Source organism: Pteropus medius, unplaced genomic scaffold (genome assembly GCF_902729225.1).
Source record: "Pteropus medius unplaced genomic scaffold, Ma_sr-lr_union100, whole genome shotgun sequence".
NCBI lineage: Eukaryota > Metazoa > Chordata > Mammalia > Chiroptera > Pteropodidae > Pteropus > Pteropus medius.
Genome location: NW_024349804.1, coordinates 12,399,939 through 12,424,027, shown reverse-complemented (window position 1 = coordinate 12,424,027; position 24,089 = coordinate 12,399,939). Strand labels below are relative to the sequence as shown.

The following is a 24,089-nucleotide window of genomic DNA, read 5'->3' as shown; positions in this document are numbered from 1 at the left end:
AATAAAAGGGTTAGGGAACTTCTAGGTGTTGACAGAAACACTAGGACAGCCGAGCCGCTCTCTAGTGAAAACGAGCAGACTCCTTGCGAGAGAACAAGGTGATGAGCCACACACTTAAACCCTCCAGACGGAATTTCATACACACACAGAATTATGCGGCAGGCGAACGACCTCGAACCACAAATAAGCTTTTTTGTTATTCAACTGTCACATGTACGGATTCTACCATTTCAAGTAAGGGCATTGTAACAACCTTATCAGGAAAAGTGAACTTTGAAGTCAGACCCAGCAGAACTGAAACCTCTCACTAGCTGTGTGACTCTGACCAGTGTATCAACCTCTCTGAGCCTCGGTTTCCCTAGGTTTAACAAGGGTCTGTATGTGAATTAAAATTAGTTACACGATCAGTGCTTAAGGAATAATAACAGCTGCTTTAGTACTTAACCTCTGCCTCAGTTTAAATGATCTGTAAGGTAACTTTACATTATCTGATTATAAAGAGTCTCCAGGTATCATTTTTAAAAAGCCACCCGTGAGATAGTCATGGGGTCTTCTCTCCCAACGACATGTAAACTAATACCCCAAATAACACGAATAAATCCCAAATGGCAGGACAAAGTAAACTGCGCTTTGGAATGCACTGCATTGATGTATTCGTTAAAAACAAACGGTTTCCGGGGCGCAGAGGAAAGTACAAGATGAGCTTGCAGGATCTTCTGGCAACACTGTGTCTGGGGGGAACAGCTGCCAGCTTGAAAGGTCTCCCATTGGCTGAATCTGGAACAACTTTATTAGAGAAATGAATGAGAACGAGGGATCGTAATCCACTAAATAAAGAGGAGATGCAGAGCCCATCTGGATACAAAGAAATGAACAGCAATAACTGGAAGAGGAAGGAAAACTTCAGAATGCCACCTAAGAAGTACGGAAAGACTGAAGGTCAGGAAATGCTCAGGGGACGCGAACCCTCATCGGTGAAAGCTGGATGAGGAACGGGATGAGTTTGAAAGTATCCCCCACAATTACCTGTTAATTACAAAGGCAAAAATAGTTACATTTACCGTGGCGAAACCTCCTTAGCCAAGTGCTCAAAGCTGGCATCCCAGCATCAGGAGAGACAGCACATGGCACATTGTTGGCAGCTCCCCAAAAATGCGTCACCTGTAGCTAACCCCGAGGGAACAGGAAACGCAGACTGAAACACCCAAACTGAAATAATGGATCCAGACTCTAAAAAGGTCAGTGTCACGAAAGACCAAGAGAGGCTGAAGAACTGTTCCAAGTTGAAAGACTAAAGAGATCTGTCGATTAAATGCAGCGGGGGATCCTGGACCATGGGGAAAGCCATACGGAAGATTATTGGGACAACTGACAAAATCCGCATACACAGCGTGGATCAGAAAACAGCACTGGAGCAATGGTAAATTTCCCCATCTTGGTAACTGCATTACGGCTATGGAAGGACGCCCTTGTTCTTGGAAACAGTATCTGAGACATCCGGGGCCTGACATCTGCAACTGATTCTTCCGATGCTTCAAAAAAAAAAACAACCTACTACTTATACAGCACGTGTACCTACCACACTCACAGAATAATGTAAACGGCTGGTGAATCTGGGTAAAGGGCATATGGGAGTGCCTTCAATTTTTCTTGCAAGTTCTCAATAAATTTGAAATTACATCAAAATAGTTTTAAAAAATCTTTCAAAAAAGGAAACAATAGTTCCACTGCATTCTTCCTTTTCTGTTGTGATTATAATGGAATCCATTTCAGAAATGATTTCGTAGCCCAGGGCAATTTCTACTTACAGTTTTAAGAAATGAACTTGGCGCTGTCTCCAGGCCCCACGTGTTTAACTCCTAAGATTCAGCCATCGGTAGAAAACTCACGCACTAACACCAGGCTAAAACTTCAGCACCCAGAACTTGGTTCACTAACGCTGTACATTTTTGCTAAAGAGTCGCCGCCTCTGAGGAAGGGAACTGGGTGCAAAGGACAAAAGGTGAGGAAAACAAAGGCACCCAGGAAGGGGAGGGGCCAAGAGGGCTACAGCTCCTGACGAACCCTGACCTGACCTGACTCTGCAGGGGGATGGGAGACGCTGCGGGTCCAGAGGGGTGAGGCACGGAGTAGAGAACCGCACAGTAGCAACTGGGTGCGGGGTACGGGAAGGTAAGTCTGGGCGACTGACACCCAGATGTGTGACCTGGGAGACTGAGGAACCGGGGTGCGATTCGCTGAGACCGGGCCAGCGGGAGAACCAAGAGGAACTGAACGCTTGGCTTCTCCATCCATGGCTAGGGCTACATGAGTTTGTACAAACGTAGTGCAGATAAAACTTACCAGAAATCGAAGTTTCATACTTACTTTTAGCACAAGAGCTTAATCTACCCATGATAAGCCATGACTTTTGAAAGGTTCTGAAACGGTGTTTTTGGATATGTTATTTCTGTGGATAAGAAGCTGAAGTCACGAGTGACCAGGGCCTCTCAGTGGAAAGGACTCTCCCCAGCTTCAGCTGTCAGTGTCACCTGGGGTGCCCGGTTCCATCGGGAGCAGGGAGTCAGCCAGCGAAAGGCTCCGGCCCCTTGCTCCCCTTCTGGGAAGCACGTCTTCAGAAGCCTTGCATGAAGCTGGCTGCTGGGCCCAGGTGGCGCCCAGGACCTGCCTCTGCCCATTAGGTGACCAAACCCCATTCTGGAGCCACGTGCAGGGCGAGGACAAGGACAGTGCGGGGCAAGCCCCAGCTCTGACCCGTCCCTTTAAAACCTGTGCTGTCTTTCTGCCCTCGGGGCACCCTTTATGACTGCATACATGGTGCAGCCCCAGTCCCAGAGAGCCCAGAGGCGCGGTGGCCATGGAGCACTCCTGCTGTCACCTGCGTCGGCCCAACCCTGGGCCCTCAGATGTCTCGCCCTCTGGGAGGTCTGGGGAAAGCGAGGCCACAGCGCCATCTCTGCTTCTTCACTGGGGGCAAAAACAAGACGGATCCATTTAAGCTTCCTGTTTTACTAACTATTCCAAATTCACCTGTCACGCCGCCAGCTTCCATTAAGTCCCCACACTGGCCCCGAGTTCTGCAGAAACTCGGGACTTACTGCGCAAAGCCTTCCCTGACTGCTACCTACCGCCGGCCCAGCGCCCGGGCCTGGGCTGCCGCCGCGGCTAATCCCAGGGTTCGCCATGCCTCTTCGTGCTTGTTGGGTGTGCCCCGTCCCCTCTCTTCCCACACCTTCTCCCCTGGCATGGGGTTGCCTGGAATTCTATTCGGCCTGCAGCAACTGCTCAATACGTGTTTGCTGGCAAATGCAGCAGCCACCGTATGTGGGCGGCGGGGGAAAGGTGCAGACCAATAAGGAGCAGGACAGGACCTCACCCCACCCGCCTGAGGCCAGTGGAATGGGCCACCTCCAAGGGCAGCACACGCATGCACACATACGTGCGCACACACACACGCATGCATACATACGCGCGCACACACATGCATGCACACGCGCACACACGCACAGGACAGGGGCGCAGCTTCACTGCTGGCGAGCCCCCTTCTGCCATGATGTCCCCTCAGATCCCCTCCCACAGCCACCAGGAGGGGCTGTGAGTGATGGCTGCAGAGGAAGCACTTGAGGACTCTTCCAAGGACGAAACGACGCCCACTTCTCCGGAAAGGCTAGCATCTGCCGGGGGAGATGCTCCCGGCAGCCCCCCGCCTCGTTCGTTCCGGGAACGTCCTCCGAGGCCTCCGCCACACTGAACGGCATCGGCATCGGAGGCCGGCTGCGGTACCCAGACGCCGTCAGCCTCTCCTCGGGCGAACTTCGAAGCTGTCGTCCAGTCCGGCCGGGGTCCGGCCCCACTCCAGTCCTCCTCCTCGGACTTAGGGCCCCACACACCCTGCCCGACAGGCGGCCCGTCCTACACGCGTGTACGTGGCCCCCGCTTCCCACGGCTGTCGCTGAGGCACGGGTCCACGGCCCACCAAGCCCTGGCCCTCAGACTCCGCAGCACCTGCCCGGCGCTCTGCAAGGCCTCGCCCCAAGCCCCTTCCGGGGCCGCCACCGGTCCGCGCCCGCCACATACTGTTCCTTCTGCCCTGCCCCAGGTCCCCCGAAAGAGGAGACGTGCGTGCCTCGCCACAGTGCTCTGGACGGCCCTCAGGCCTGGCCTAGCACCTGCACACGTGCTCAGATCACTGTCACCTTCTGGGCGTTTCTCCACTAAGGGACTTGAGGGCGCCAGAGAGCACAGGGTGACAGTCCTTAGGCTGGAGCCTTCGGTGGGGCCAGCGCTCGGGTGCAGAGGCTGGAGAATCTGAGGGGAGAGGTGAGGCCGACCAGAATGGCGGCCGAGGGAAGTGGCCCTGTAGCTGCTGGTCACTCCAGGACCCTGTCGATAGCGTTTTGCAGTGACAGCGGAGAAGCCACACCCGGCGAGGAGGGGAAGACTGACCTGAGCAGCCTGAGGGAGGCGGCAGCCCGGGGCGGGCACAAGGGCTCAGGGTTTCATTGCATTTACCCCAGGGCTTGCGAAATAGTTATTTTTGTCTCAATAGGTTAACGACTCAGAGGAAAAGATATGGGACACCCATGTGGACAAAAGCGGGGCTCCTGATAAATCTGAGAAGTCCGAGGACGGAAAGGAAGCAAGCTCACAGGGGACCTGACCGTAAATCCCCACCTGGGCACGTCCTGGCGGAGTCACCGCCCTGCACGTGACTTCCTTGACGACAGCCTCGCCTTCTTCGCCTTAGCAGCCGGGGCCATGGTTTCAGTGCCCAGAGATGAACTCGCCTTGGAAACAGGCGGAACCACCCTCGAGAGCACAGGTGATCGTGTTCGTTACCCTCACCTGGCTCTCTCCAACCTTCCTGCCGTCTCCCTTCCGTTCCCTCCTTCATTCCAAACATAGGAAAGAGCCGCAAAGCGGCTGTTCTGGGCGCATCTGAGACCTTCCTCCCGGCACTTGTCGTCAGTTTGGCTCAAACTCATAGAAGCGCTCTAGGTTTGGACGTGTCTTACGTCAACACCAATGACAAAGTGATGTTAAAAATAACTGTGTGTTAGTGTCTGCCTGACAGCTTTCCCGTGAAGCCAGAGGCTCACAGGTGTGCTGCAGAGTGCCCTGTCACAAGTCAACAGTGTCATCGGGAATAGGAGTACGATCAGTCAGTGACACCCAGTCCCCACCCAAAACAGTCCAGGATGAGTTTACATGGATTCTGAGCTAAGCTCCCCAGTTACCAGGATCTTTACTGTCAAAGGCCTGTCCCGGGCACCCCCAGAGGCAGAAAGTATAGAGGAGACGGACACCTGAAAAGAGGCAAAGGGAGGCTTGAGGTGACTGAGGAAAACATGAAACCTGGAGATCTGAACACCCGCCACCTTCTGACAAGAGGTTCAGACCTGTGCAGCCCAGTGCGGGTACCACTAGCCACATGTGACTACTGAGCACTGAAATGTGTATATTATCAAGTTGAAACATGTCAGCTTAAGTAAAATTTTTGTGAAATGTCATAGAAAGAGTGAAAACGACCCCAGGGTTCTTGACACAGTCACTCGCAGCGTTAAGAAGGGCCAGGGCACTTTTCGGAAGGACTCTGGCCCATGGTCAAGGACAGAGCAGGCACACAGCTGTGGAAAGCAGGCCCTGCGATGCCACATCTGTACCGCCTCGTAGGCCACCTCTGCAAGGTGCAAAGTGACAGTGTTCACTGCTTCTGGGACGGGTTACTGGGTGGCCAAAGGCACAGGAAAGAAAGGAAACTTGTCACCACATACTCTTTTGTACTTTTCAGATTTTGAACCATGCAAATGCATCTCCGACTGGAAAGGGTCAATAAATTAAGAAGCTGTTGCTAAATTAGGAATTTCTGCCAATGAAAAATAAAATGCATTTACACCACTCCCACGCCCATCTTTCAAATAGTTAAGGCTTCATCTAACCCCAAACAGTGCCCGATTTTTCCGTGCGGACCTCGCGGCACTCGGTGGTGAGTTTGGGAGCCCCCCTTGGGCTGGGTGGCAAGTGTTTCAGCAAGTGAAAAGCTGCAGACAATGAAAATGTTCGGTGATGCGCTACTGTTTCAAAAACGAAGGCCTTTGGAAGAGACAACTGAAAATACATGTTTATCCGGCTGCGTGAGCTGGATAGCCGTCATCGTGCCGTGTGCGCCTCGACGTGGCTGCTGCGGGGACCGCTGGGCAGGGGGCTGCGGGGACTGCCGCAGCCGTGAAGGCATCCCCCGGGAAGGCGCCGGCCGCTCCGCCCTCTCAGCCCGGCTGGTTTACACGCACTTGACAGCTCTGCTGAGCACCTGCCCCTGGAGAACGGTGGCAGTGTGAGATTAGTGGCAGTGTCCCCAGGAAAATGGCTTGGAGGATAGTAAGTTCTCGAGATCAGCCGTGAGGACCCTAAGCCCGGCCCTCCCGGGCTTCCCCAGGCCAGTGCCGCTGAATGCGCAGAGACTGCTCCGCCAGACGTGGCCTGCGAGTCCCTCCAGCTCCCTCCGAAGCAAACGAAGACTGTGTGGCTGCTACCCCCAGGGGAACACGGCCAGCGCTGTGGCTAACGGGCGGTGCAGCCAAGTTCCCGTCCTACTCCCGCTGCGAGGAACGTGAAAGAACAATAAAATGGTGACGATGACCAGGAGGTCACTGGCTGACCCGTTCTGCCCCCACACTGCCGTGGCCACCCTGTTCCAGCTCGAGTACTTCTCTGCTCCAAGAAAACCTCGAGGCAGGCGCAGTACCTGTCCCCAGCTAAGAAGTAATGCACGAGGGGGCCACCGAGGGCCTGGCCCGCCACTCCGCCCCGGCTCTGCCCCTCCAGAGAAGCAGCAACTGGGCTTCGTGTCCCGCATCTGTAAAAGGGGTGATGTGAGCTTCCTCCTGGGCCATCGTGAGAACTGAGCGCGATAACGCACAGTCATCAGGGGAGAGGGGTGTGCAGGGGCCACCAGCACAGATGACACACTGGTAGCTTCTGTTTCCTGCTTATAGTGTTTTTTTCTGCTTCAAATATTTAATCAACATTTTTAATTATCAAGAAATCACAGAAAATTCTGGGTTTCTGGCCTCCCTGAAGTGGGGGAAGATCTGGCCACACTGGGCCGTGTCCCTGCACCACAAGCCAGAGCTGAGCGCTGGCCTTTGGCTGGGCCACGCTCTGTGTGGTCCCCCCGGTGGCCCCAATTTCATTGCCCCCGCTGCCTCAGCATCCCATCGCTGTGTGCAGGGCCAGATCTAGGTGTCGCAGGGCCTCGAAGCTTCTATCATTTGAGGAATCCTCTTTAAGAAAAAAATGTTTGACCATGAACACAAAACTAGGTATGTGTGAGGGGTCCTGAAGATTGTCATTAATGTCATAAGCCCAACTCTGTCTCTTCGGCTTTTGAAACCCAGGACAAGTCCAGCGGCTGCCGTCATGGACCCACAGGTAATGAAACTCCATCCAGAGCTCCCTCTCTCCTTTTTTTGAGAAGAGATCGGATAGACAAAAGACCAATCCCCTTTCTTCTTGGGCGCCGTGGGGCTGAGGCTGTTACGCTCAGCCCCAAACTCCAGCAACTTAACTTCTGGATGTCACCGAAGTCAAAAGAAGGCGACCCCGGGAGCGATTTGCGAAGGTGATGAGATGCCGGGCCGGGGGCCCTGGGCGCATGCATCTCGAAGCGCCCGGCTGTGCTGGCAGCGCTGGCCCTGCGGCGGGCACTCGATCCTGTCTCTAGATACTTCGCTTTGTTTGTCTTAGTCACCAGAATGTCAAGGCCATGAGAGTGAAGGCAGCACGTCCCCGAGCAATGCCATCGTCCTGTTGCACTGATGAGATGCCGAGACACTCTGGGAAGCCAGCTCTGGCTTTATATCAACCGTTAGCCTGGTATAAAGTTGGTTCTGTTACACGTCCTTTCACTTAAAGTCACAGAACCCACTGACACATCAAATGAGGATGCCTTGTTCTGTCTCTTCCATCTACTGCGGTGCCTCTAGCGTCTAGAACAGTTCCTGGCATGCGGGAGAACATTCAAATTTATTCGATGCATGCTTTTTTGGGGAATTTTCATAAATATTACATGAGAATTATTCCTGCCCATTTAAAATAGAAGCTCGGATCTGGAGAGGCTGGGGAGCGCTGCCCAGACACAAAGCCAGGCGACGCAGAACGAGACTCAGACCCCCGTATCGGAGGCCGCTACCGACGAACGTGCAGTGACGAGGTCCCCGGAGAGCAGGGGCGGCTGGGGTGGAAGGACACAATGCTCCCGCCCTGGTGGAGCAGGTTCCACCGGCCGCGAGGTCGCAGCAGGGATTTCTCAAAGCTTCTTGGAGTCTTGAGAAAGACACCTCCGAAGCCGTCCTCCTCCCACACACGGAACAATGCGCACCCCTGTCTCAGACTTCAGCAACGCCTGGGGCCTCTGCTCGGTCCCCCTGTCACACTCACAGAAACTGGTAGCGATTTCTGGTTCCAAAGCGGGGAGGGACAAGTGGGAACACGTAACGTTCGGTTCCCACGGAAACGGCTGGGTATCTTCTCGGCCATTTCCTGAACCACTGTGACCTGTTACAGATCGCTGGTCAGGTGCCGCCTCCTGTGCCAGGCGACGCGGGAAACAGCCCTCCGAGGAGGGCAGCACAGTCACCGCTGCCCAGACGGGAACCCGAGGCGCGGGGAGGTTGACGCGCTCACTCCTGGAGGGCCGTGTAAACCCTGGCACACCTTCAAACACGACAAAGGCCCTGTGACTCTGCTCGGAAAATGCCAGGGGAAAGGCCAGCCCGCTTGGACAAACAAAACAGCATTGAGGAATGCAAACCTCCTGTGTGACAAAATTCACCTGCCCCGTGGGAAAGATGACGTGAGTGAGAGGAACGCCGCGGTCAGTCCTAGCCCCGCCATCTGTGGCTGAGAAGTTGATCCCTAAAAGCAGAGCTAACCGTCAGCTCGAGGGAGCGTGTCAGCGTCAGACCCGCGTGCTGTCCGCACCGGCCGCAGGGCTCCCGGCGCACAGGGACCCTTGCCCCGCCCGCCCTGTGGGGCTAAATCCCAGGAGGACCTCCCCGCGCGCGGTCAAACCCTGTTGCCGTCACATCTCCAATTACAAAAGCGAGAAAGGCAAGCCTGCGGCCACAAACCTGTCCGTGAACAGGAGCGCAGAAGAGACGGACATGGCGCCTACCGCAACCACGCAGCTGGGCAAGGCCGACGCGCCCCTTGCCACATCCCTGGCCAGCCGGGGCCGCGGTCCCAGGGAAGCGACGGGAGCCGTGCTGGGCCCCGGTGCACACCGTCTGGGAGGCGCAGGACGCAGGGCAGAGTGCACCGGCTGGAAAGGCGGGGGTGGGGCGGGCAGGGCCCTGAGTCCTCAGGAGTCACAGGGAGGGGGAGGGCGGGTGTCTGGGCAGCAGAGCGTGAATGACCGGTTCCGGGGACTCAGCACAGCTCCGCTCCACATCGGCGTCCTGCAGCAACCCAGAGCCACGCACCATGACGGGACAGGCCAACGAGTCACAAAACCCACAGACTCCTCTGTGTGGGAAGCAAGGCGAAGTCACATCTGAACAACCTAGATGTCTCCCATGTGGCACACACACGGCGCTTTGTGAGGAAGACAGCAGGTATTTGGGTGAGTCACAAGCATGGTCACCTACATCCCTGCTCAAATACCTGCCTCAGAACCATCAGCAGGGGAGGCTAAGCTCCCCGTCCCTGACTTCAAACCCTGTTAAGGACTTTCAAAGGACAAGATCCAACTAACAACTTCAAGGTCAACAAAACCGATCTGTTCTAAATCCACAAGAAATCATTAGATCAGCCGGCGGGCCTCGGGGCAGGCGTATGGCGAAGCACAGTGCACGGCCCCTCGGTGTGTCTGTATGTTTGCACCTGTACAGAAGGACCGAGCAGACGGTCGGTCACCTGGCGAGAGGAGGTGGTGAGAGGCAAAGAGGGAAATTTTACTTTACAAATTTCTGTATTGCTAAAAAAAGGCAAGCATGTATAACTTTCGCAGTTAAAAAAAGATAAGACAATCAAGTATGGGAAACGACATCGCACAGGAGTGGCACTGAGCACCTGGATGTGCCAGGCTCCTCCCCAGTGCACCTGATACGGGAGTGACTAATGAAAACACAAACACCACGGACCCCGAAGTGCGGGATCTGGACTAGAAGCAGCATCGTCTGGGAACTGGCTAGAAACAAAATCTTGAGTCCCGTCCAGCCCTCCTGAATCAGAATCTCTGGGCGGGCCCACAATCTGTCCCTTGAGCCTTCCAGGTGGCCCTCTGGTGCTTGTGCCAGTTGGAGAAGCACTGTTCTGACATCCACACACTTTAAATCTCTGTTATTCTACTTAAAACTTCTTGTCAAATTCCTCACTCTCCAGGAGTCAAACCCACATTCCTTGGCCTGGCAGGTCAGCCGCTCAAGGCAAGGCAAGGCAAGGCGCAGGGTAACCACTCATGAAGAGGCCACACAATTAGCCCAAGCCCCGCTCCTTCTGCAGCCACAGCCTCTCTTCTCAGTCACCTGGGTTCTGTCTCACTGCAGATCTGCAGCTGCATGTTCCCACATCTCTCCAAATTCCTCCTCAACCTGCAATATTCGGATTTTATAATTTTACATCAGCAAAAAAAAAAAAAAATTCCAAAAACATCTATAATTAAAAAACTCACAAAGAAAACTCAGGTCCAGATGAGCTCACTGATGAATTCTTCCAAACATTTAAGAAATACACAAATTCTTTCAGAGAACGAAACTTTTACTCCTCTCTCCTGCCCTGGAGGAAATCTGTTAGGTCATTCAATAAATATACTTATGGGCATTATTCACACAAAAAACTTATTCAGCCAGGGTTTGCTGATACCCTTTCAAGGATCATTTGACATGGAGTGTGTATGTGTGTATGTGTACACACATTTTTTAAATTCCTTGTGAAGGCTTTTTATTATTTTTTAAATTCGTAGACAATAAAACTGACTTTTTGGTGTATAGTTCTATAAGTTTTAACAAATTGGTAGGTTCATTTCACTACCAGAGAAAAATCTTGAGAAAATAACAAAGTGGAACACTCCTCGATTCTATGTGTAAGGCCAGCATAATCTTGATACCAAAACCTGACAAGGACAGTATAAGAAAGGCCAATTACAGGCCATTCTCTTATGAATCATAAACAAAATATTAGCAAATCAAATCCAACAATGGAATATAAATGATGATGTATCACAAACAAGTTGGGATTATCTTAAGAATGCAAAGTTAGCTTACTCAACATTAGAAATACACAACGTTATGCACCACATAAACAAAATAAAGAAAACCCATATAACGATCAATCAATGCAGGAGAAAAAGCATGTGATAAGATGCAACACATTCGTGATCTTTCTAAAAATCATAAGACTAGGAATAAAGGGGCACTTCCTTAATCTGATCAATGCTGTTTAACACAAAGTAAGGTATCTGATGAAAAGACATCACAGTTAATGGGGGGCGCTTTCCCACAGGACTCCCGCCGGCGCCCCTGCAGGCCGGCACTGGCGGGGAGCTCCTAGCCATGTGACAGGCAAGAGCTAAGTGACAGGTGGAGGACTGGAAACCAAACTCACCCAGAGACAGCATGGCCTTCCACAGAGAAAATTCAAAAGCACCCAGAAATAAACTACTAGAATCACCAAATTTGGCAAGATCACAGGATTTAAGCACTACACACAAAAATTAACCGCATTTCCAACAAGCATTTCCAACACGGCCTTTGTAAAACCATCCAAAAATAACAAATACCTTGGAATAAATTTAATGAAAGAAACACGAGACCTTTACATAACAAACTATAAAATACTGTGGAAAATTAAAGAAAACCTAAATAAATGGAAGGACACACCATTTTCAGAGGTCGTATCTTCATGTAGTAAAAAATGACCAACAGATTTAATGGAATTTCAAACAAAACTACAGATTTTTTTGTGGTGATTGCCAAACTGATTTTAAAGTTTACATGGAAATGAAAAAGGACCTAGAATAGCCAAAATAATCTCAAAGAAGAACAAAGGAGGGCTTGTTCTATCAGAGATCGGGACCTACTATGTAGCTATGGTCATGTTAAAAGGATGTCAGTGAAAATTAGTGATATTGGTAAAAAGATAAATGAATAATAGAACACGTGGGGTCACCTGACTTATTTCAAAGGTTCAGCGGGAAGGATGATCGTTACAGTAAACAAACCACTAGCTCACACCATACAGAAAAGGAATTCCGACGGGTCACTGATCTGGCTGGTAATGGCAAAACAAAGCTTCTAGAGGGTAACACGGAATTTCTTAAATAGGATGAAAAGGCACTAACTATAAAAAGGAAAGATTCCATAAACTAGAATTCATTATAATTAAGAACTTCTGTTCATTAAGAAAATGAAACAAAACACGTCAAGAATGAAAAAGTAAGCCACAGCGCAGAAGTATTTGCGACACACACGTCTCACAAAGGACTCTTACCCTGAGTGTATACAGTACGCCTACAAATCAGTGGGACAACCCCAGACAGGCACCCCACAGAAGATTCCAAGTGGCCAATAAAACGTGAAAAGGCACATCACACCATTCGCTGTCAGGGAAAGGCAAAGTAAATCCCTCGCCCTATCCCCAGCATGACCGAAAGAAAAAACACTAAAACAAAGAACGGACAACGCCACATTCTGGAGAGGATGGAGAGCACCCAGGATGCCTGCAGCTGCCAGCAGGAGTTATCGGCTGGGACAAGCGCCTGGGGAAACCGCTTCGCGGTGTCAACTACAGCAGACTCGGCAGGTCCGCCCTGGGTACACGTGCACCAACAGACGCGTGCGAGAACGCCGCGACGAGCATTCTCCCCACATGTCGCAAAATGAACAAAGCATACGTCCATCTCCAAGTGAGCACACAGAGGTATATCTGTGCATCTGAAAACTACACAGAATGAAATAAAGTGGATGCTGCTACCATACAGCGACAACCTGGGTGAACCTCGACGCTGAGCAAAGCAAGCCACACACCAAAGTGCATGTGCCAGATGACCCCATTTATCTACATTTCAAAAAAGGCAAAACTAATCTACGGTGGCAAGAGCCAGAACAGTGGTTGCCCTTGAGGAGCGAGGTCCTGACGGGGAAGGGACGTGACAGAGGCTTCGTGGGTACTGGTGACGCTCTGTACGGGGCACTCCCCGTCAGTCACTAAAGGCCAGCTCAGCTCGGACCACTCCCTCTGGAGCCTGTCCTGGGGGTGGGGGTCCTCTCCACCGAGGCCCTCCCCTGGGCTCCCGAGACCTTGCACGTGTATCTTGGACAAAGAGCTGGGGACTTGTACTTTAGTGATTTCCATATCACCTCCCACACTGGGGGGTGGGGGCGTCCTAATTGGTCTTTGTATCCCCAGGGCCTGGCAGGAAGCCTGCCAGATGGTGCTGTAGTTACAGGTAACCCATTAACTGACCCTGAAACGTACTCGCCCGTACGCCTCTGATAAGTCAGAGTCCAACTCAGACCCAGCGTTCTGTGTCACAACCTCCTTGAAGTCACCTTCAAACACTCTCCAACGTTTAAATACAGGAATGAAACACTAAACAGGGATGCAGCCTCCAACATCGGCTTCGGCTCTTATAAGGAGAAAATGCCTGTGTAACTGAATACAGAACGTGCCTTTACTAAGGAAGAAAACACAAATTTCTTCTTGATCTCCAAGTGGACACTAAGCCGAAGAGGGGAAGAAGAGCTGCTCGTTAGCCACAGCCCGTGACTGTGACAGAGCACGCGTGGCCGAGGCTTGAGGCCACAAGTGAGGAAGGCACGAGAGACTGCTTCAGCTTCAGGGGCCTTCAGGGATGAGCCCGGACTAAGGCGGCAAGTCTACACCTGGGGTTCGGCGTTGGGCAGGTCTGGGTTCAAATCATTGCTGAAGAAGCTGTGTGACTTCGGTGAGACAGGAACCTCTCGGCTCCCTCATCTGGACGGCAGAGGCAGTGCTCAGTGACCGGGTCAGTGGCCTTTGTTCAGCTTGTAAGCCACTGTGCCAAGGAGAGGGACGACGACTGTCGATGATCAGGGACACAGGCCCCCGCCCAGGGGGCTTATCTACGATTCCCCTTGCCTTAAGGCCACGCGGTAAACCAAAAGGCTTGGGTTAGACTTAGGTCCATGCTCCCACTGGCGGTTCTCAGTCCTGGCTGCACACTAGAGTCCCCCAGAGAGCTGTCTGAAAGACCCCGAGGCCCAGGTCGCACCCCAAACCGATGAAAACTGATCTCCAAGGGTGAGGCCTGGATGTCATTTTTTTTTTTTTTTTCCCAGAGAATTCTTTTGTGTAGCTAGGGCTGAGAACTTTGCTCCTTAATAAACGTTTTCCTTCACTCATTTAACTGACGCTTTAATCTATATGAAGATTGACTCCTCTCCAGCAGTTTCCATGAACACTGAATTACAATCTTTTGGATTTTGCTTTAAACTGCTCCAACAAGTCTACTCACTAAAGCAAAAGTCAATCCAGGCTGCATGCAGACCCCTGCCCCAGGAGGCTTCTGGAGCTCACCTGAGTGTGCCCTGCCCCTCCATGGCAGCACATCTGGGCCAAGCTTCCAGAATCCAGCAGACCTGTCTTTTCTCATATGGAAATGCCTGGCCGGAGGCACAAAGTGGATTAAACAAGAGGATTTAATCCCACAGGGATTAAAACAAACCACCCCTACCTGCAGCTCCATACCGTATGGACAGTAGCAGGCTACATTCTGCTAATGGTCCAGGGCCAATCGAGAACATTAACTAGGTATTAGTTGGGATGAGGGATGACAAAGCCCCACGCTCTGTCCTTGAGGGGCTCACAGTAAGAACAAGACATGAGAAAAAACACTAAAGCCAGGCTGCAGGACAGCGGGGACGGAGCGGCGTGCCTGGGCACCCCGGGAAGGGTTCACAGAAAGGGGCCGGCAGTGCGGGGGCCTCAGAGATGAGCAGAAATCGGACAGGGGCACACGGGGCAGAGGAGAAGGGAGCATCTCAGGCAAAGGCATCTGAGTCAGAACCAGTCCCATGGGCCAGAGCCAAGGAGAGGAGAAAGCTCAAGGCCCCTCTGTGCTCCTAGACGGAAGGACCTGGGAGGACGAGGCCTCCCCGGGGACGAAGTCCAGCAGCCCCTCGGCTCACTGAGGGTGTCACACCGAGAACAGAGGGTTCCTGGAGGTTCACGGTCTCCATCTCGGGACAGGGCAGGTCAGAGCTGACCAGGGGTCCGGACTCTGGCCATGAAGCAGGAGGCACTTCGAGGAGTCTGCCCCAGGAAACCACGCGACATGCAGACACACAGACAGGCACACCGACGTGCGCGCAGGTTACCTTATGTGATCAGAGCACAGCAACAGAAACCACTTCCTTATCAGGACAAGTGGCTGATTCACAGGACAGAGCACCGCGAAGGCGGTAGTGAGTGTTTAAGTTTTTAGTTACGTGGGGGAAATGTTTTCTGTAAGTCCAAAGGCAGGATACCAAACTGTAGAATTGTTATACATCTTCATGCTTAAAATTCATAGAAAGTCAGTAAGGGAGCATGGCAAGGAGGAAAAATTAGTAGTAGGTGTAAAAGTGGAAAGGACAAAAATAGAATGATGAACACGAAAAGCCAAAATTTTCCTGTATATATTTAAACAAAAGGAAACTTTAAGAAAATATGTAAAAAGGGTTTATCGTTTAGAAAAAAAAGTCTCAGAAGATCGTACCAGCCTTGCAGACACCACCGGTGTGGGTGTTGCACGCACAGTCTGAAACCTAAACGGGGGTGTGCCCTACAAGGGGGACCCACTGAGATATCGGGAACAATAATTTAATTGCAAAGGAAAATATTTACATTTTAAAAGTTAAGTGTACCAGATCTCTTTCCTTTTGATTTACGGTCTACCCGTCATTTACTTAAGGTGACTGAACCTCTACTAAGTGCCTGCATTGGCTAGGAAAACAAAGAATGACTAACACACGGCCCTGCCACTCCACCCCAGACTCAACGTCGACGGGGCGGGGGTGGGGTGGGGTGGGGTGGGGAAGGCGGCAGGGCTGTCTCAAAAGCAGTCCAGGGACCGGGGCATCCAAATGAGGGTGCTCGGAGGGTGGGGGTGCCCAGAGCAGTCTTCCTGGAGGACGCATCATTTCAGGCGAATCCCGAAGGACAACAGGAGTTCGCCCGGCAGAGGGAGCAGCGTGGGCAAAGGGGTGGCGACGAGACTGCTGGTTCAGAGGGGCCTCAGCAAGGAGCTCGTGTTCACGGCCGCAGCACAGAGCTGGAGGCCCGAGAGGCCAGACGCTCCCCACGTCGCGCCGCCACGTCACGCCACGCTACGCCGCGCTACGCTATGCCGCGCCACGCCACGTCACGCTGCGCTGCGCCGCGCCGCGCCACACGGAGTCCATCCTGCAGGTGTCAGGGCTACCTACCATTCAGGCAAAACGATGGCAACGCGTTCGACTCAGCGACTCCAGGCATTCAGTTCTCGTGAAGAAGGGAGATCGAGAAAAAAGATTCTGGAAAATGGCCCACGCTCCCAGCCATTCCCCCAGGCCGCCCCCTCACTGTCCCGGGCACCGGTCTCGTTTCCCAGCCTCCCCCAGGTCGGAGCAGCCACATGGTTGCGTGAACGGCGGGTGCCGTGCCTGCCGGTGCCCTGACCCACGGACCCCACGCGCGGCCTCCTCAGCTTGACACAGAGGAGCCCAGAGACCTCGGCGGGAGCCGGCAGAGCCCCGAGACGGAAAGAACTGGGGGGAGCACGAGCTGGAGGCGCACGTGCACTGCGTCGTGATCTATGCCGCGTTTGTCAGAGCAGCTAGCACACGCCCAAGGGAGTGCCACTTACTGTGTCCTCCCCCAAACTGACCGCCACTCAACTTCTCCTTCTTCAAAAATAACCCTCTCGAAGGAACTTCTAAAAGGAATGAAATCTGCTCCTTCCAGAGTAAGGACTTAGAGTAGACGAGCAGTCAGTCGGGTGCTAGGGCAAGGGCCGATCCAGGAAGCGTTTTCCCTCGTCTAACTGGCCTCTCACCCTTTTCTTCACGCGAGTCCCTCCTGCCTCTGCAGAACGGGGCCTGGGGGACCGAGCGGCACACTCGCGACCTCTTCTGCTCTCTCCCCTCCTGTCGAAAATGTGTTTAACACCCCAATCTGAAACCTAAAGGCTACCGGAACTTAAACCCTAACCTAACCTGCGAACTCCACAAACACGCACGGCTCCCGGTAACACGGTGCACACAGCCTGGGCGGGAAGCAAAAGGGGGAAATAACAGGAAAACCGGGCTGCCGTGGGCCGGAGATGGCGGGAGCGCTCCTGGAGGACGTCACCCTGCCACACACAGGACCTCTCGGGAATCCTGAAATCGACCACGACTATTCACAACAAAGACTCAGCAAAACTGGAATCGAAACAACTCTGAGTTACAAACCCAGCTCCCGTGACACAAACAGGAACTGGCTGATGTGGCAATCCGTGAGGCGTGTGCGCACACACAGTACAGGAGGCAGGAGAGAACTGAATGCTCGTATCTCCGAGACCGAATGTTCCACGGGCAAAACACGTAAACGTTTTAGAACAGGCACGCCTCGGGGCCGAAGGTGGAACGAGACGGTTCGAACTGCTGTGTCCCTCCACTAACGTTCGCTCCGCAGAACAGGTTCGATACCCACCTGCCGAAAGGGAAGTTGGTTGATCAGTAAAATGTAGCCGCTGGCTGACGACTTGCTTTGCAGGAATGGGTTTGGGTTTGCCTGTGGCTTTCTCGACACCCCACAAAGTCCTAGGCTCCCACAAAGTGTCCTGCATTTCGCACTGAGTCACCCCTTCCAGGCTGACCACGACCTCACCGAGGGCAGGACCGAGGCAGGCTGGCAAGGCACCTGAGCACAGAAACCTGGGAGCTCCCAGAGAGACACAGCACGTGACTCCCCGACAGTGCCAGCACGCTGAGAGTGTTCCCAAACTGGGAGCCACGTGAATCCCCCTTCCCCCAGTCCCCCAAACAAGCTTTTTGATACGGTGACATTCTAAGGACGTAGCCGCCGTCCAGAAGGTGGAGCAGAGACGCTGCAGAGAACTCAGCGAGGTGGTGAGGTTTATCGGGAACACGACCTGGCTGTGAACGGGATAGACGGGGGACACAACACGCAGGCTGAAGTCCTTCCTTGCTTCGGTTCACATCATTCTACTGTCACTGACTCCACCGTGCAAGTCCCTGCCCTCCCCGCTGAGGGGGCCGAAGCTCAACCTCAGCCTCCAACACGCACGGCTGAACGCAGCAGGCTTCTTCCTCAGATCAGAGAAGCTTCCTCGCCCAGCCACGGAAGGAAACAGGCTGTCACGCCCGCTGGGACACAGAATGGGTTCCTGGTCCCCTACGTCAACACCGAGCGGAGCGCCGGCTGGACCGGGAAAGGCCACGGGCCTGCTTTCAGTCGAGTCATCAGGACCGCAGAGGAAGTCACCGTCGTTCACCGTCAGGACGGAGCTGACCCTTTGTTTCTCCTTTTCCCTTTGCTGCGGCTGCTCTCGAGGGCAGGTCGGGATTTACTAGCCTTCATTCACTCGCCACTGCCCTTCACGTGATGAGCAGGGAAGATTCTAGCGAGAAGGCAGCAGAGACGGCTGTGCCGAGCACTGGTACCACTGCCTCCTTCGCACCGTTCCGGAGATGAGAAAAGCAAGATTCGGGAAAGGGAAGCGACCGGCCCGGCCGGAGGGGCAGAGCGGACAGTCACATCTTGGCTCTGCAGCTGCGCTCTCCGAATCCCCACGGAGCCCCCGTCCCCACGCTACAGGCACAACTAACACCTGCAAAACACAGCTCCTCCCTCTCTGCTGTGCTGACTGTCCCCAGATATTCAGGTGTGCACTAGAGTCACAGTGTCAAACAGGTGATATTCTCAACACCGCACGAGGCAGCCACGGCCCCCAGCCCCAGGCGGGGAGGCAGGTCAGGCCCGTCCACCACGCCTGCCTGCCTAGCAGGCCACCGTGCCTCCCTTTCGTCCCCTCCCTCCGGGTTCTTTCCGCCGGATTCCCTTGGCTTCCGACACCTCGTTACTGATTCGTAGGTTTCCCAACCACCTCGAGCTGCTTTCACACACAGCAAGAACACGGTTAAAAACCAAGTCGCAGACCCGTGTAGCTACGGACCAGCGCCGAACAGCGGAACTTCCGCAATGGTGGCGACGTACGAACCTGAGCTGTTCATGCAGCAGCCACTGGCCACGCGTGGCTGCTGAGCGCAGGAATGTGACTGGTGTGCCCGAGGAAGCAAATTTTCCATTTTAATTAAATAGCTACATGTGGACAGCACAGACGCCAACTGTGCCCAAGACCCCGGATAACCAAACGAGGCAACTGCTGAAGTGGGCATGAGCGACTGTGGGACCATGGGCACAGGTGTAGGTTGGTGGACGCCATCAGACATGTGAAAAACCAGCCCCAGCTCCTCTGTGCCCGCCACGGCCTTTGACCAGAACACCCTCCTCCCTGGTCGCGTTCGGATCTCTGCTTAAGTTTCATTTGCTCAGTGAGACCCTCCCCGACCACCCTATTTCAAATGGAACCTCCCCCGCCTTCACTACGACCGCCCTTCCTCCCTCCCCGTAGCCCCTGCTTTTTATTTCTCTCCAGCACTTGAAGCCTGACATGGAGCGTCTCTTACAGCCGTACGCCCACAGCGGACCGCAAGTGCCATACGGGACTTTTATTTGGGGAAAGGGGCTTGCTGGCGGCTGCGCCCCCAACACCAGGTCCTGGGTACACAGTCACCGAAGAACTGAATGATGTCTGAATTCAACTATCTGACAAGCGTTTACTGAGTTCTAACTAGGTGACGGTACGGGATGAGTGAGATGCAGTCCTTCCGGGGGGACCCAGGCTGGGGACCCATCAGACGACCCCGCACGATGGCAGCTGCCACAGCAAAGGCGTGAGCTGGGAGCTGTGCGGCCACGGCCAAGGGAGCCGCCACCCTTCCTGAAACTCTCCGGCGGGTCCTTCTCGTTGAAAGTGACACGGGAGGACAGGGATGGAACCCACGCCAGGAGGGTCGCCAGTCTGCAGGAGGAAAGGTGAGACGCTGATTCCTCCCGCGGGGACGCACAGGGACCACCCGGCCCGACTCCGTCCAGTGCCTGGGGACAGCCTCTGCACAGCCACGTGCCGCAGGGGCGGAGCGAGTAACCGCAAAGCGGGGCACGTCCCACCACTGCTGTGGCGGCTCCACTCCAGTTCCCACAGTCCCTTCCCACACGTCACTCCGGCTGCGCCCACAACACCAGGGAGCAGCAGCTGCCATCACGCCCCTGCGCGCAGGGCGGTACTCGCTCAGACCCCATGCTGCCCTCGAGAGGGCTCCAGCCCCGGAAGACGTGCTGAGGGGTGCTACTGCAAGGCAGGTCCCCAAGAACTGGCACTGGGAGACGGGGCCCACCAGGAGGGCAGCCTGAGCCCCAGCCCCTGGGGAGCAGTGATGACACACATGAGGCCTCCTCCAGGACCTTCCACGTGCCCCCTCTTGTGTGAGTACACAGAAGGCCCACGTGGCTCGTCCCCACGCAGAGGCTGGAGGGGACCCCCCAGCAGGGCTGAGCTTTTGCAGAAAGGGTCAGGGACGCAGCAGCTCAGAGATGTGGGGAAGGTGCCAAGTGAGTGAGCCCCACAGTCCGCAGGCCTCGTTCTGGGCAGGGCTGGCTGTCCAGGCCGTACCTGCCGGGTGCCCACAGGACAGCAACGACGGGCAGCCGGCCAGCGTGTGCGTGGGGCCTGCTGGAGACGGCCGCGGACTGAGGAGGAAGCGACACCTCACGCCCAGCATGACGATGGTCCACGGAACCCTCGGGAGAGTCCTCTCGCCGTTTCCTTCCTCTTTCGCTGTCCCGGCCGTGGCCCATCAGACGGTCATGTGAGACCATGTCCAGTCCAGGGCGCAGCGCCCCAGAGCCCCAGAGCCGGGCACCACTGTCCCACGCAGCTCCTTAGCAGTGGGGGCAGCTGTGAGCGCCAGGGGAGGGGAGCCCCATGGTCCACTCAGGGCTACTCGCCGTTGTCCCCCATGCCAACCTCTCCCTGAGAACGGGGTGCTGCTCACCAGTGGGAGTTTTCTGATGCCCACGGCCGGCCCAGCAGAGCAGTGCTCACCACAGCGACGGCCCCCGCGGCAGGGGGGGCCTCTGTGCTTTCTGCTCAACTTCGCTGGGAACAAAACTACTCTGAAAAAGTCTACATTTTAAAAAGTGAATATGTTGCAGTTAGAAGTGTATATTCAGACAAAAGAACAATGAAGCAACGTTAAAAACAATAAAGTAGCCTATCTACAGGCACTGAAAAAAGGAAAGACTTGCACAGACTCCTACAGCCGGTCATCACACAGCGTCTGTGCCCATGCGGCCTGTGAATCTAGACGATTCCACCAGCTAAAGCCGCGTCCTGCACTTGAGCACCGAGTCCCACTCCTTCCCAGGCAACTGGAGACCGATGCCCTGGAGTTCTCTCCTCTCTTCGATATGTTAAATTTCCACTTTTACTAAACTGTCCTCAACTGTAAACAAAAACAGCCATTTCGTCAACTTTAAAAAAGGAAAAAGCCTCACCACTCCTTCTCCGGCTACCACCCCATTCCTTGCTCCCCTCCGCAGCCCCCCAGAAGGGCCGTCTGCAGCTGCCCACCGCAGCAGCTCTGGACGAGGTCACCAATGACCTGCTTTCACCAAATGGCCACTTCTCAGTCCTCACCTCCACCCATCAGGGCAAAGCTTCCTTTCGTCGCAATTTGACTAGCTGCCTTGCCATGCTACCAAGGCATCCCCATCCTTGCTGCCACACCGCTTGCCCCACTTAATCCATCAATTTCTAACCGCTTCGTCCCCGTGAGGCCTCCTCCCCTCCTTGAGACTGATCTGCCGCACCACAGGCTCGCCCCTTCGTCCTCCTCCGACCGCTCACGTCCACGGTCACCGCACCTGTTCCACGCCACCCACGAGGCCAACACTACAAGATCCTATCTCCTGCCCGGACCCAACCCCCCGAGTCCGAACTCCTCCTCCGCCGCCTCCTCCAAAATGGCTACTTAACCACCCCCTGCCTCATTTTCCGCAGCTGTAAACGAGACTTATTTACACTACTTACCTGGACTCATCAGCTTTCAGTGCGGGATACAGAAACCGCTCCAGGAATTTTAAGCAGGAAGAGGTTTAACTCAAGGACTTGGAGGATCTCAAAACTGTTGTCAGGGGGAAGGAGTGGGCTCTACACAGGGCCCCCAGGGGCGCCTCCTGAACCCTACAGAACTGATGCATGGGGGGCGGGGCTGCCACCTTTGAGTTGCCACTGGAACTGCTGAGCGCAAGAACGCGAGAAGCTCGGGAAGCTACCAGCTGCCTGTCGACGCTGGGGTGCAGCACGCAGCCGCCACCTCCACAGCCTCCGCTGCAGCTGCCTGCAGACGTCCAGGAAATGACACAGGGAGGCCGCGGGAGAGCCTCCCATCTCCATGACAGCACGGGACAGCAGAAAACAGCCAGAGGGGAAGGAAAACTGGTCCCCGCCTCAGGTCCGCCTCTAATCCCTCCAGCACGGGAGCAGAACGGTATGCGGCTCCCGTGCGGAACCCCAGCTGCGAGAGACTCTGGGAAGGGCACGCGTCTGTCTCCAAGCCCCACGGCGACGCAGCCTGGCAGGGGGGTGGCCTGGACTCTGCCACATCACTCTCACACGCGGTCGCTGAGTTACGCAAGGCGACCACACAGAAGTCTGAGAAGGTGCCTGGCAAGCACCGGCCACTGCCTGGTGCTCCCTGCACCGAGGGCTCGGGCTGTCCCGCGCCTCTGAAGCACAGCCACCCTGTCAGTCAGCCGACTCGCCTCCCTGGGGAGAAAGCGAAGACCGCATTTCTTCCTTCGCGCTGCTGACGTCAAGCACCGCTCACGTCCCCTTCCAAACAATCCAGTTCCCAAAGCCGAGGCCAGTACGGGAACTACGATTCTGGTCGAACACTTGCACGGCGAGTCGAAGAGCCCACTTAAGGATTTATTTTTCTTAAGCCAGTGGTTTCAAACTCTGCTACAGAGCAGAGCCTTTAAAAAAAAAAAAAAGTGCAACCTTAGGTGAAACCCACAAGAAGCCGGGGGCAGGGCCGGACACCCCACCTGCCTCCGTCTGTGCTCCGCCCAAGGCCTCACCTGCGTCATCGCATTCAACCCTCCTGTGGACTCTTCACAAGACTACAGCCAACCGTGTCACCTACATCCCTGGGGAATCACAGAGGGTGAGTTTCTTGAGGCCACACAGGTCAAAAATGGCAGATCTGAGGTGCAGACCTGAGTCCGAGCGGCCTCGGCCCTCAGCCGCCACACTCCTACATCTTTGAACTACGACTCGATGCCAGGGTGAGCCAGACACAGACTGTGCCCCCAGGCGGCTCCCGGCCAGGCCAGGAAGCGGACTGGAAAAATGCACCAGTACGGCTCTCTAAACGCGGCCAGGCGCATCGCACCGCCCAGGCTCCGCGAGCTGTTCCCTCTGGGCCCTGTCGTCACTCGCCAAGCTCCTGTGCATCCTTCAAATGCAGCTCCACCTCCTCTCTTCAGCCGAGGAGTCTCAGATCATCTCTCCAGAGAGCTGAATAAGGGCGACGGCGACGCCAAAGAAGGTGTCAGTGGTCAGAGCTAATCCCCACCCTCCAGACCGAAGTAGCTCAGCGGCCCTGACCCCAGGCTTCTCAGAAGCAACCCTGTCTCCTGAGGAACGCACGCGTGTCACTGAATTCTCACACCTGCTGCCCGGGCCCCAAGACAAATGCTGTGAAACTACGCCTGCTCACAGGATCCCTCAACGAGTCCCTGTCCCCAAAGCATGAGTATCCTGCGCAAATTACATTACGGTGGTAAATTTCCTTCAAGGAAGCAATTAAATACCAACATTTTTCAACCTGCTAGTCTGTCCTCAAAGGCTGGGTGACTTTGTCCACCCCCCTCCCAACCCCACTCCTGGGACATGTGGCAATGCCTGAGGACATTTTTGGTTGTTATAGCTGGAAAGTGCTACTGGCATCTAGTGGGTA

General features: G+C 54.5%; 1 protein-coding gene across 7 annotated transcripts in view; it reads right to left on the bottom strand.

Annotated features, from left to right (window-relative positions):
* Positions 1-24,089, bottom strand: part of TBC1D14 (TBC1 domain family member 14) — an 83,457-nt gene that overhangs the window by 45,925 nt on the left and 13,443 nt on the right. The window contains exon 1 of one of the 7 annotated variants that reach the window (XM_039838239.1): positions 9,132-9,274. The exons of the other annotated variants lie outside the window; for them this stretch is intronic. Coding sequence (XP_039694173.1) covers positions 9,132-9,166 — 35 coding nt within the window. The 5' untranslated portion in view covers positions 9,167-9,274. Of the gene's footprint in view, positions 1-9,131; positions 9,275-24,089 lie in introns of those variants that run through there. 7 annotated transcript variants of the gene reach the window in all.